We start from the raw sequence: 13,481 nt of genomic DNA on the forward strand, positions 1-13,481 counted from the left end.
CAAGAAACGCGGAAGAGTAACCCCTTCACTGCCTGGCAGGAATAATGATGGGAAAGAGCTGTGTTTCGCCGGTCACATCCAGAGCTGGACTCAGAATTCTGCTCGTACCAGAATACATGGCATTGTGGCAGCTTAGAAGAGCGCAGTCTGGGGAGAGGGGAGGCCCAGGAGCAGAACTCTGGGTGCAGCTTTATCTGGGATTGGAGACCATGATGGAATATGAGGCCACTGTCACCACACTACTTTATACGAATTACCCCATATGTCGGCATTCATGGGGTCCGGGACTCCCGGTTCATACAGTGATGATGTAATAGAGGGGATCACTGAGGGCTCCCCCCTGCCGCCCCCCAGACATTCCATATTTTTCTATATTGATAACGTCTGATGACGAATCAGGAACCAAACGCATAGAAAACCTATAAAAGGCAACAAAGTACAAATCTGAAGACATCCCGCCTCTGTATTATGCTCCAGAGCTGTGCTCACAATCCTCACAGCATCCCCTGCTTGTTCAGTGTTTGCACAGATATTGTAGTAATGTGTATTCTGGGGGGAATGACATCTGTAGAAGAGGAACTGTGTCACTCACCAAACTTCTCTTTATTCCAGTGCAATGGTCGGGAGGTGGGGGAACATGGCCTGTAGGTTTCCTCATACTGAGGCCTGTACACCTGTCTGTCCCCAAGTGTCACTATCCTGTACCCCAAGTGTAACTATACTGCACTCTGTGTCACCATCCTGTACCCCAAGTGTCATTATCCTGTACCCCAAGAGTCATCATCCTGTACCCCAAGTGTCACTATCCTGTACCCCAAGTGTAATTATCCTGTACCACAAGTTTCACCATCCTTTTCCCCAAAGTGTCATTTTACTGTACCCCAAGTGTCACTATCCTGTACCCCAAGTGTCACTATCCTGTACCCCAAGGGTTATCATCCTGTACCCCAAATGTCACTATCCTGTACCCCTAGTGTCACTATCCTGTACCCCAAGTGTCACTATCCTGTACCCCAAGTGTCACTATCCTGTACCCCAAGGGTTATCATCCTGTACCCCAAATGTCACTATCCTGTACCCCTAGTGTCACTATCCTGTACCCCAAGGGTTATCATCCTGTACCCCAAGTGTCACTATCCTGTACCACAAGTGTCACCATCCTTTTCCCCAAAGTGTCATCATCCTGTATCCCAAATGTCAGTGTCATTATCCTGTACCCCAAGTATCACTATCCTGTACCCCAAGGGTTATCATCCTGTACCCCAAGTGTCAGTGTCATTATCCTGTACCCCAAGTATCACTATCCTGTACCCCAAGGGTTATCATCCTGTACCCCAAGTGTCAGTGTCATTATCCTGTACCTCAAGTGTCACCATCCTTTTCCCCAAAGTGTCATTTTACTGTACCCCAAGTGTCACCATCCTGTACCCCCAGTGTCACTATCCTGTACCCCAAGTGTAACCATCCTGTACCCCGAGTGTCAGTGTGTTATTGATAAGACCGTCCCCCTGTATCCCCCCTGCCCTGTATATTGTCTCCTTCCAGCCGGTATCTGTAGGATATATAGAGAGGGGTCTGTGTCTGGCACATTGGGGTCCCGCCTGGCACTGGCACACTAACCACATCCTTTATGCTGAGACGTCTTGGGTAGATCGGCCTCTTCTATTACATGTTGCATCGTTGTGCGGCTTCCTACCACCCATCAGCCTCATCTGGCCCCTGTGTATGAAAGCCGACACAGTACAAATTAGAGGGGCAATCATGGAGCCCTGATGGGCGGATGATCAAACACTCCGAGCCGTGGAGGATTTGGTATAAAAATATACAAGAGCCTCAGCCATGTGTAACTGCAAATCCACAGACGAAAATATGAACATATGGTGTCCTGTCATCCCGGCAAGAGAGCGCAGCAAGAGCTGATAGGGGAGGGATCTCCTTATACCCAGAGCAATGGTGGTCCCCACTGTCCTGGATGACAGAAGCTTATAGCATGTACCCTCCCCTGCTAGATGAAGAAACCCCCTGTAAATATTAGTGCTAGGAGACCCCTTTTTATCTCTACTGTCTTCCTTATATACATGAACGTCCCTGTGTTCTCTATGGGGAGGGGTAAGGTGCAGGTATACAGCCCTGGTATTAACTTCTCTCTCTGAGAACAAAGGGATTAGTCACGATAATTCCATTAGATGATGTTGATGGAGACTTGGGAGACCACCACACACTTTATACCGACTGCCGAACCTGTGGTGGACTGCCTTAGTATAAAATGTATGGGGGACTTTAAAACATAACAAAAAATCCATCTACTGGATGCAGAGTGGATACATAATCAATGGAGTGACTACATATATATTACTGATCCTGAGCTACATCCAGTATTATACTCCAGAGCTGCACTCACTATTCTGCTGGTGGGGTCACTGTGTACATACATTACATTACTGATCCTGAACCCTTTTTTTCTACATCACCAGAAAGTAACATAGAAGAGTAATCTCTGTGCAGACACTGAACAAGCAGCACACACTAAGATGTATCGGTCAACTGCCCTGTCGCAGACTCGACATGTTAATAACAGAACTCTGTCTGTCCTTCCCTGCTGTTAGATTGCCACTTGCTGCAGGTTACCTTGGGTCGGGGGATGGGCATGTCTGTAGAAGGCGTGCAGAACTCCATCAAATCTCTTCCTTGTATACAACATCCTGCCGCCTACGGGAGCGTCCGGTTACTCTTCATTGTGATCCAGACAATACCAGCAGCTCTCTATCTCCCTGTCACCTTTTTATAAGCTTCTAGGACTGGTCTTACCCTTTCCTTACTCCAGGGTGCAAATCCTTTGGCCTCTTCTCTCTCATAGCAAAGCAGCATGCTCCTCGGAGGCCGTCCAGGCCCATGCCGCCACCCCACTGACTCTCCTGCACCCTGGTAACACTATGGTCACCACAGGTGTTACAGTTATATACACCCCACGCAAAAGTCTGTACTTATTGTGGTGATGAAAGTAGTACTAAAGTTTCACCACTAGATGTCGCTGTATTGTATCCATGTATTTGGAAGCTGCACAGCTGAAGGATGTAAAGGGTTATTGTTTGTGTGAATCTGTGGACCAGTAGGAATCTTTTTTTTCTTCTCTATCACCTCTACTTATTTCTTCTGTTGCACTCTTCACCCACTCACAGCACATGTTAAGTTCACTGGGGAAGTCACATGGGTGGAGGAGGAGCAAAGGTCTTGTGTGTTAGGCATTGTGGAGGAAGGACACAAGCTAGATAGGACCACTGTGGAGAGCTATCTGGGCCCTGGCCCTCTGCCAGGTCCCTGTACCCTCAAAGCTCATTTTTAGCTAGTACCCCCTATGGAAAGGAAGCAAGACAGTACACCTCTATCAACTTTCTTACTAGTAACGCTACACAGCACTATGCACTGTTAAACCCCTCTTAGGAGAGGACAAGCCAGAGAGAACCTCAATCCATGCAGAGGACAAGGAGTGCCAAAGAGCTAGGAACTGATCCGGATAGAGCAAAGTTGCAATAAGCCTAGGAACTCTATCTTGCAGCGCAGGTGTCAGCAGGGAACCCTCAGCATTCCACTTATCCCAGGTAACATGGTCTGGGGCCTGTGCCACCCATTAGGAAGGTTCAGCCAAGTCTAGGGGGAAAGGTGGTGTAAAGACTATTTCAAGGTCAATACACAGGTGTTCTTCTAAGTATTCTATCTCATCCTCCAACATCCCGGCAGGACACTGACCACAGGGGAAAAAAAAGGGTACAACCGGCCTTGTAAACTAAAGCAGGTGTGCCCACCTCATGTGACTGGCCGCTCCCTCCAATATAACACCACACCGGGGGCAAAAATAAATAAAAAAAAAAAATAATAATAAAAAAAAAGTGTATATATTAGATCGTACCACAGATATTAAATTCTAAGTCCTTAGGATTTTTTTATTATTATAGGCTTATAATATACAACAGTTTAATACCGTAAGATTTACAAAACTTGTAAAAGCCGTTGAACACAGAACGCAACATGGCACTCACACCTCTTCAAAAAAAAAAAAAAAAAAAATTCACTCCCCCTCCCACACAATTTCACACATATTGCTTTTGCAGGGCACCTTTAGCGCCACTTTTTTTTTTGTTAAATATCCTAAAATTTTACCTGTTTTATGAACCTTCCCATAACCTCAGTGGTATAAAGTTTCACCATTATGTACAGAGCCCCTTAAATTACATATAAATAAATATGTACATAAGAAAAGTCGCATTGCTGCTAAATCTTCACAAAATTCAACCTCATGGTGACCCCCCTCCTGATGGCAGTACCAGGGACCCCCAAACTGCGACTCCCCAGCCTTTGGCCATCAGGGCATCCACAGATTGTGGACCACTGCCCTTTACAAAGAGGGATAGACCATGGAATTCTGTGAAGGTGGAGTACCTCTTAAAACACAAATTTTTTTTATTTTTTTCTAGTGACCAGACGCTAGGAAATTTGTATCACAACAGGGCTAAGAGAATTAATGTTTTTTAATTTTTTTTTCCTTTACTACAGTAGGTAGAAAAGTGCCAAAGTGACTGGCGAAGAGGTTCATCCATCAACATAACACAAGATCATTAAATATTTGTACCTAGTTTTATGAGGATCTGCACCTAATCCTTTAAAACCCTATATAAAAACGCACAAGGGAAAAAAAAAAAAAAAAAAATCAGTATGCAACAAAACCTTAAATTGCAGAACTTGGCTGAACAGACATATTGCATATTTAAAATGAATGGTGTTAAAAAATTTACAAAAATAAAAAAAAAATTTAAATTCACACTTAAAAACACCAAGTTGGAGGTGGGTTAAGAGGGAATCTGCTACAATCAGCTGCAGTCACACATATAAAGTACATGCATACAGGCCAAAACTCAAGTCCAGGTGTCCATGGATGTCTACAACCTCTGGTGAAGAGGTTTTTTTTCATATTGGAGGGGGAGGGGGGCAAATCCTGCAAGGTCGTGGGGGATCCTAATGAAATGTGTGAGGGAGGTGAAGAGGCTGGAAGTCGCGTGCAAAGAGGAGGAGGTTCAAACATTTTTCTGGGGAAAAAAAAAAAAAAAAAAGTTTCCGGAAAGTTCCCTCTCAGCCAAGACATTGGGCAGTGGAGATAAGAATATAGCACCGTCCCATAATATTCCATAGAGTCTCCGGGGCCGCTGTCTGATTGTGGATCCAAGAGAAAAGTGACAGGTCCCAGCCTCATAGGTTCCTCAAGTCAAACCCTAAAATGTTGTCCACCCTACATCCCCATCATTTCCGGTGCTTGTCCATCTTTTCTAGGCCTTTGTTGCCTTCTCCGGGGCTCTGGTCTCCCGCGTTCATATACATTTTGTCTGCAATCTTTAACGCCTCATTCAGGTAGTTTTGTACAGAGGTCATAGCAGCGCAGATTGCGGCACTCCCGAAGCCGTGCGTGATGAGGCTGAAGTGAGCTAAACAACTTTGGATTCCAGGTTCCAGGATGGGATTTGGTCTTGCGTTACCCAATGGCGTCCTGTCCTGGGTGAGAAGGTCTGTGAATTCTTTGCAGATTTGCCTAAGGGGGAAAAAAAAAAAATAAATTAAATTTGAGACCAAGTCAAGGTCATCCATACAAAGTAAGTTAGTTAAACTAACATGCATGGAAATATATAGAAGGAAATAAAGCTAAAAAAAAAAAAAAAGTCATTTTAAAAATTTTGACATCATTGTCCCTTATTTTTGTTAGATTTCTAATTTAAAAAAACGGAAGCATACAAACTTATACAGGAACAATTTCAGAGACATTGTCTCAGGAGCTCTGAATTCACTGCACCTCAATTTTATTTATTATTTTTCTTTTTATCATCTGTTAAATAATTGATAGAGATAAATCTCTAATGGAAATATTTAAGGATAGATGGGGGGGAATGGGAAGTGATGTGCAGTGAATTCAGAGCTCCTGAGAAGACTCGGAAATTTATAGTGGAACATGTTGAGCAATTTTTCCAAGACGTCCAAGATTTCCCCCCCCCCCCCCCATTACAGATCTCTCTCTACTAAATACATAAGGGTAAAGTTGGGGGAAAATATTGAGGTGCAGTGAATTCAGAGCTCGTGAGAAGACTCGGAAATTTATACTGAAACATGTTGACCAATTTTTCAGAGTCTTCTCACGAGCTCTGAACTCACTACACCTCAATATGTTCCCCCAACTTTACCCTTATGTATTTAATAGGCAGATCCGTAATGGGGGGGGGGGGGAGGAGGAGAAGAGGTGCAGTGAATTCAGAGCTCCTGAGAAGACTCGGAAATTAATACTGGAACATGTTGAGCAATTTTTCCAAGACGTCTTCTCAGAAGCTCTGAATTCACTGCACCTCCCCCCCCCCCCCCCCCCCCCCCCATTACGGATCTCCCTATTAAATACATAAGGGTAAAGTTGGGGGGGATATTGAGGTGTAGTGAGTTCAGAGCTTCTGAGAAGTTCAGTTCCTGTATAAATTTCCATTTGTTTCAATTTTATTTTAGAATAATTGGAAATCTAACAAAAACGAGAAACAAGATAAAAATATCAAGTTTAAAAAGACGTTCTCTTTAAAATTAGGTCTGGTATACATGTAGCAACAAGACAAGGGCCTCCTATGGCTAGTACAAAATCTATATAAATCTTACAGGGTTACAGTAAGATGGATTATCAAAAATTTGCTTAAAACCCATCTGATTGCAAAATGGGGTTAAAGATTTTTCGTCATTTACAATTTGAGATTAAAAAAAAACTTCCCTAACAGGAAAAACAACAACAAGCACTTCAAAGTACAATGAGGTTTCCAGTTCTTCGGGGGTCTCAGTGTTGCAATCTTAAAACTTCTGCAATAAAATGTTTTATGTAGAAGCAGAAAAACGGGAGGTAGATTACAGATTCGTCCCTTTCATCAGAGGTCTATGGAGTTTCCTGTTATAGATGAGCAGTCACTTAGTCAGCAGCAAATAGTTTAAAAAAACACCTGAAAAGCATTAGGCGAGATCCGCAAAACACTTAAAGACTACTTGTTGAGATTTGTACACACCATAAAAGCTCGTGTAACACGCCGGACGCAACATTCTTCAGTAAAAGAACATTTGTATCTCAACACACAAGCGTCCCAGAAGAGGACGAGACGGAGAAAAAGTACAATTCAAGAGGAAACCTAGGGGAAAAGGCTCAAAAATAAACCCCAGAGAAGTCCTATAGGTCTTAGTCTTAAGAAAAAGACCCAAGAACTTGGTATACAGGACATTAGCTGAGGGCTACGTAGGGTTTTCCAGGACTGAATGAGCCCTCACTGATTATTATGGAAACTAGTGGGGGGGGGGTACTCTATTCTACATGTCAAACTTCTAGTCCTCCAGGTGTTGTTGTTGCAACCTACAATTTCCATTGAATGTCCGTGCATAATAGGAATTGTATTTTTTTTCAACAGCCGAAGGGCCACAAGTTTGACACACTTTTTTTTTTTTTTTTTTTTTTTTGGTGGGGGGGGGGTTAAAATAGTTTGGCAAAAAATTCCCAGAACATGAAGTGCCATTCTTGCACAAGTCCAAAAACATTTTAAACGCTCAATTAGTCTTGCACTATGGGTATTGTTGGTGGAGACGTCAAGTTTCGGAAATCCAACTTTTTGACTAGACATTAGAAGCATTTTACCATCTGGAAGAGTCACAAGGTGCCAGACTAGCAGAATGTTACTCCAGGTTGACGAATCCCGCTATCAGTGTATTGACACACACACCATATTTCAGGGACCTTTAGCTGGTTACTTACTTTGCCGCAAGCAGCATGTTTTTGCGATTCGCCATCTCGTTGCGTTCCATATGCGGTCGGCTCAAGTATTCGGCCACTGCCTTGGAAGGAAATTCTGTTTCACAAACATAACCAAAGTCACGAGCGAGGTGTACGGCCTCACCTGCAGAGAGAAGACAAGGGTTATCGGCCGGGTCAAGGATACGGGCCACACAAGAGAGTCATTATTAGTGTTGTTGCATTAAGCTTCTTTGTGCTCTGTAGACCTGATGCAACCAAATGCAACCAAGACATTATCTGTCCCGGCATCTTATTAGACATGTGGGTCATATAGTGAGAGCGCAACCCACAACATGGCCACAGGAGTTGTCTCCTGCCAGGACAAAGGAAGTGACTCACTCCCGAGAGATGCAAAACAAAACTAACCCCTATGGACCGGCTGGTAACGGCCCTTAGAATGCAACAAAAAAAAAAGGACAAAAAAAAAAAAAAGTTGATCACCTATTCCAATTTTTTTTTTATTCTAACAGAATTGGCTTTTACCAACTTTGCCATGAAATTCTAACCAAAACCCTAAGCTGCAAGTTGCAAATTTTGCAAAAAGTTTTATAGTCAACAGTAACAAGGAGCGAAGAGCTTATCCCGAATGTGGTTCATGAGCAGTGGACAGTAACCATCCTACGAGACCCACCTTCCACCAGCGACGTCAGCAGGGTCACATTGGCAGCTTTCCTTCTTCCGGCCGGCAGATTCAGACCAATTTTCTCAAGTTTCTCTCGCAACGACCTCCCTCCGTTTTTAGATTTGGCTCTGATGAAAGACAGGACAGGTATTTAACACTTGAATGCAGCCATCGGGGTGTTTAACCAAGAAAACCGCTCAGACGAGGGCGTCGTTCCAAAGAGGACAAGACTTCACAAGAAAGCGCTGATGTCACGGGGCAGGATTCCCTCACAATGAATCTAAACTGTATCAAACAATGGATCAGGCATCGAATTTCTGAAGAACGAGGCTCCCTGGAGACATCTGTGGGAACCTGTATGGGAATTCCCTTCCCTATAGATACATTGGGTACAAAATGCTAATATACTCTTCGAATTTCACTTTCTGCCATAGTTTTGTGTCATTGTTTATCAGCAGCCACAGGAACAGATGTTTTTGCACTTTATAGTCGCTAACCCCGCGCTCTCATTAATGCACGCTATTAATAGACGGGAAGTAGCCATATGTTAATGTGATGTTCCCGACCTCAGCCCCTCCCCCCAGGTATGGGTTTCTAAAGCAATGCGGCTCTACCGACAGGACCTAGACTATATGCGATGGAGGGGGTCAATGAGGTCGTAAGAATGTCAAAAACATTCATACAGATTTATGTACGGATGGTTAATAATCTAATAAAACATAGTACAGGACAGTTCTTGCTCAGGGGAATGGAAGGTGGTCATACCCCTAAGGTCTTGGTTTACAGAAAATATTTGTAATATTTTTGGATTATTATATAGTCTAGGTATGCTGCCCCCTGAGGTCACATCAGGGAGTGCATGCTCAAGATGGCACGGCCAAGAATGGGGAAGTTTCAAGATTGAATAGTCAGCATTAAATTGGGGGAATTGTATATAATATGGAAATAAAAAAAAAAAAAAAACATAGTAGAGCCCCCCTAATGGCCATATCTAGTATTTTCCTTACCTCAAACACAGTAGTGATTTTTTTTTTCTTTTAAGACCACACAATCTTTAACATAAATTTTCTCTAAAGAGGCCGGCTGCTTTATAGGGTCCTTCCAAGAAAACAGGTTTCTCACTCACCCATTTGAATACAATTCGTTCACATTCAAATGAGAAGAACGGTTGAAGGGGGGGGGGGCAAAAGTGTGGTCTAACGATTTGTGTTTCATCCCCTGCACTGGATTCTATGTGGTCCTCTTTAAGACGACTTTCCAACAAAGCTCGCCATTGTTCTACAAAAAGCCGCACCGGAATCTGTGGAAGGAAAGTTTTTTTGCGCTACAACTGTTGTTGAACCTGCACCCCCCCCCCCCCCCCCCCCATCCCCTATCATTAAATAGAAAGCAGTTGGGCGAGTTTCAATGGCCGGGAGAGATTATACACATTAACTATTTAGAGACCACTTAGGAAACCTTGTCACTAACCATCTGCTGCAAGACTACAAATCCCAACAGGCCCTCGGGAGAAGAGAAGACGCCTGTTTCTGGATTGGAACAGGAGCATTACAAGATGCAATGGATCAAGCCCCCCAGAAGATGTAAAAAAAAAAAAAAATTGCCCCAGATGCAAGAATTTTAGATCTGGACTCTTAAAAGGGATAATTACTCCTCCCAAAAAATACTGCAAAACTTACACAACAAGATAGTTGTGCAACAGCTGGGAAGCCACAGGTTGGGGGGGGGGGGGCTGATAAACACAAAGTGTTACACATAAAGGTTCTGCTAGAAATAGATCTCCTGTAGGATCAGAACATTTACCTTCTCAGTACTCCTCCAAGTAGAGATGCGTTCAAGCATTCAGGGGGTGACAGCCGCCTCTGGACTTCCGCTACTGTCACTTTGTACTTTGAGGTGGAACTCAAGAGTGAAAGTCTTCCCGGAACAGAGCAGAAGACCTCATTTGGATTTATGACGATTCCCATCAAGGAATCTTTCTGGTAGGGCATGTTGAGGGTATTTTTGCCTGCGGAAAAAAAATTCCAAGATCATTCGAGGTAGGATTCCTACAAGACTTTAGTGGTCAAAGATTTATGGAGTCATCAACTACAGGAGGGAGCTACAATGATCAATGCTCACCAACCTGTAGCTCTCCAAGGTAGATCAACCATTGGTGGACGGCCCTTTGGTCAATGGGTTTAAACTAAAACTGGAATTCCCCCCCGCATCCCATATATCTGAATAAGCCTTTTCCAAAAAGATAACGGAAAGTTATCTAGCCATCTATGGGATTGGACCAAGTTATAGAACTTAGAGGGTCCTCTCGGGAACAAGGAGGAATCACCACCTCCTGGTTCCAGATTCTCTCTCTTTTCTAAGGGGCAGCATATTCTATAAGAACAAACACTCCAGGAGATATTTGCACAAGCTGACAAAAGGGCCAGGACCATGTCCCCTAATGGGGCCATAATATAATGTGTATTGACATATATACAAGGGCGTGGATGAACACAAGCGCACGTGTTTCTGAAGCTCAGACCATTTGCAATTCAGGTTTTAAAAGGCGACTCCAGAAGAGCACGAAGAGGTTTACAGGAGAATTAGCAAGACAAAGGACTTAAGTCAACACCAAGCACTGTACACGACACGCATCGGAAGAGTGAAGAACAGGGACCATTCCGTTGTACAAAGGGGGGGTAGAACTGTATTTGGGATGGGGTCTACAGGAAAACCAAGAACTACCGAAGTTCTTAAACTCAAAAAGCTCCCCATTGCAATGCACAAATAGTTATAAAAAATATATCTAATTTACTTAAAATTTATACTACAGCAAGACACTTAACTTTATTTTCAAACCAAAATTTTTAATTTTTTTTGTAAGTTACACAATTAAAAAAAAATTAATAAAAACAATCCCACAATAAAGAAAAAAGCATGGGAGTTGTCTTTTACAACAAGAAAAAAAAAAAAAATTAAATAAAATTTAGAGAAATATTACAGAATCCAGATTCCAGCTCTGTGTCCAACCTGCAGGAGGATTCCAGCAATTATCTCCCTCCAAAAACAAGTGTGAACAGAGAGCAAGCAAGCGGCCACAATGCCAGGGCTGTCAAGCATCTGCTCGCATGTTTAGGTTCTCTATGACAGATCAGTCGGCGGAGCAGCTCAAGCATTCCTAATAGCCTCAATGTAATGACCGCCCCCGTGACAGCTTCTCTGCAGCAATTATTTTATGGAGAAAAAGTGCCAAATAAGATATCTTAACAGTTAAAAAAAAAAAACAAAAAAACAAGTATAAAAAGTTAGAAGGGAAAAAAAAAAAAACAACTTTTTTCCAGAAACCACAACAGACACTGTTGTAGAGAGATGTTTGCGATAGGAAAACCTCATCACCCCCCATAAAAACTCAACAACTAAATATTTTTCACATGACACAGTCTTTGTAATCAGGAAAGTTTATAGAATCAAACGTTCTGTTTTCACTCAATTTGCAAGGGTTAACGAATATTGGACGCAGTACGGGTGAGGGAGAGAAGAAGACAAGTACAGAAGGAGGGAAATAAATACATTTACTCCATACAAAAAAAATTACTTTTTTTAACCTCATCTTTTAACAATAAAAATAAAAAAAAAAAAAAAATTAAATAAATAAAATAAAAATAGAACTGAGGATTTAGGATTCGTTTTAAGTACATTTACAGAGGGGGGGTGGTGTGACAAACCTTTCTTTATGACGGTCTGGTCGTGCATGATTAAGCTCTGCTCTTCCAAACTCTGTATGGGGGGGGGGGGGGGGGGGAGAAAAAAGGAGAATTTCAGCACAAATTTTTTTCTTTTTCAAAATCTTAATTCTGATATAAGAAAAGGAACAAAATAATGAACTTGCTAAAAGTTTTAAAAATTTTAGAACTATAATAATTAGCAAACAAATTTTTCACAAATTTGTGTTTTTATTTTTAGACCAATATCTATTTCTTTTCGGCAGTTTTGGACGGATGTGAATAGTATGGCTGTGCGGCACTGCGGAATACGTCAGCACCGCACAGGTAGCAGAAATTAACACATTTTTTATAAAAATCTGATTGCAAAAATTTTAATTAGACACCAAAAAATTCAACAAGCCACTGACAAGTTATCAGAGTTCCCCTCAGACAGACAAGAACGCCATAGCAGTAAATACTGGCACAAAAACAACAACAACCTACATGGCCCCTTGTGTTCGGTTTGTAGCCCAAAGCGCTTTGCTCGGAAAATTGACTATAAAATTGTCAATCGAGCTCCGACAAGTCAAGTTTTCCGCACTCTTATGCCAGGAAGGTCTACAGATGAAACCCTACCCCTCACCACAATTAGGTTTTATAGGGGACATTACCGCAACATCCTCCATCTGCTGGCCAATGTCTGGGAGACCGAGGTTATCTGCAAGGCTTGACGAGTCCAGACCATGTCCAGGTCCGTGCTGGAGAAGGATGTCCGGCCTTCTTTGGAAGTCTCTTCCCAACCTTCCTGAGCTGGGATCCAGAGACGGGATGTGATGAACCAACCCTGGTCTGTTGTGGTGGGAAATGCCACTGTGGTCCTGGTTCTGACGGCCCGGCCATGCCTGCTGCTGACTGGGAGGAGGGTGAGAAGTGTGGATGGAGTTGAGGGAGAAGGGGTCTCCAAGGTGGGAGTAGGGATCAGACTGGGAATACGGTAGAGGCTGGTATGGAGGTGGGAAATACGGAGGCTGGAAGTCGGAGGAGCCGGAATGAGAAAGTGGGGGAGCTGGGCTGTATAAGTGCTGGCTGACCGACGACAGATGGGGTAACCGCGGATTCCCATTGCTGCCCCCATCGTGCCTGTCCTGCCGAAGAAAGAAAGAAAGAACGTTAGAGCTGCAGCAGCCTCACACGGTTTACAAACAAAATTTAAAAAAAAAAGTTATTTTCAAAAATAAAAGTTGAAAATTTAGACATAGAAAATTTACAGCAAAAACATCCTAGCGATTACGGCACACAAAGATTTCAGCAAAAATTTACAAAAAGTTTACAG

At 42.9% G+C, this 13,481-nt stretch overlaps 1 protein-coding gene across 2 annotated transcripts in view; it reads right to left on the minus strand.

Moving 5' to 3' along the window:
* Positions 1 to 4,168: 4,168 nt before the first annotated feature.
* The window catches only part of TFAP2C (transcription factor AP-2 gamma), a 20,374-nt gene continuing 11,061 nt past the window's right edge, over positions 4,169 to 13,481 (minus strand). For both annotated transcript variants that reach the window (XM_069953995.1, XM_069953994.1), the window contains exons 2-7: positions 12,820 to 13,293; positions 12,170 to 12,221; positions 10,269 to 10,473; positions 8,475 to 8,593; positions 7,805 to 7,946; positions 4,169 to 5,578 (exon numbers count right to left, since the gene is read on the minus strand). In XM_069953995.1, the coding sequence (XP_069810096.1) occupies positions 5,293 to 5,578; positions 7,805 to 7,946; positions 8,475 to 8,593; positions 10,269 to 10,473; positions 12,170 to 12,221; positions 12,820 to 13,293 (1,278 nt within the window). In that variant the 3' untranslated portion in view covers positions 4,169 to 5,292. The remainder of the gene's footprint in view (positions 5,579 to 7,804; positions 7,947 to 8,474; positions 8,594 to 10,268; positions 10,474 to 12,169; positions 12,222 to 12,819; positions 13,294 to 13,481) is intronic.

This window comes from Dendropsophus ebraccatus, chromosome 14 (assembly GCF_027789765.1).
Source record: "Dendropsophus ebraccatus isolate aDenEbr1 chromosome 14, aDenEbr1.pat, whole genome shotgun sequence".
NCBI lineage: Eukaryota > Metazoa > Chordata > Amphibia > Anura > Hylidae > Dendropsophus > Dendropsophus ebraccatus.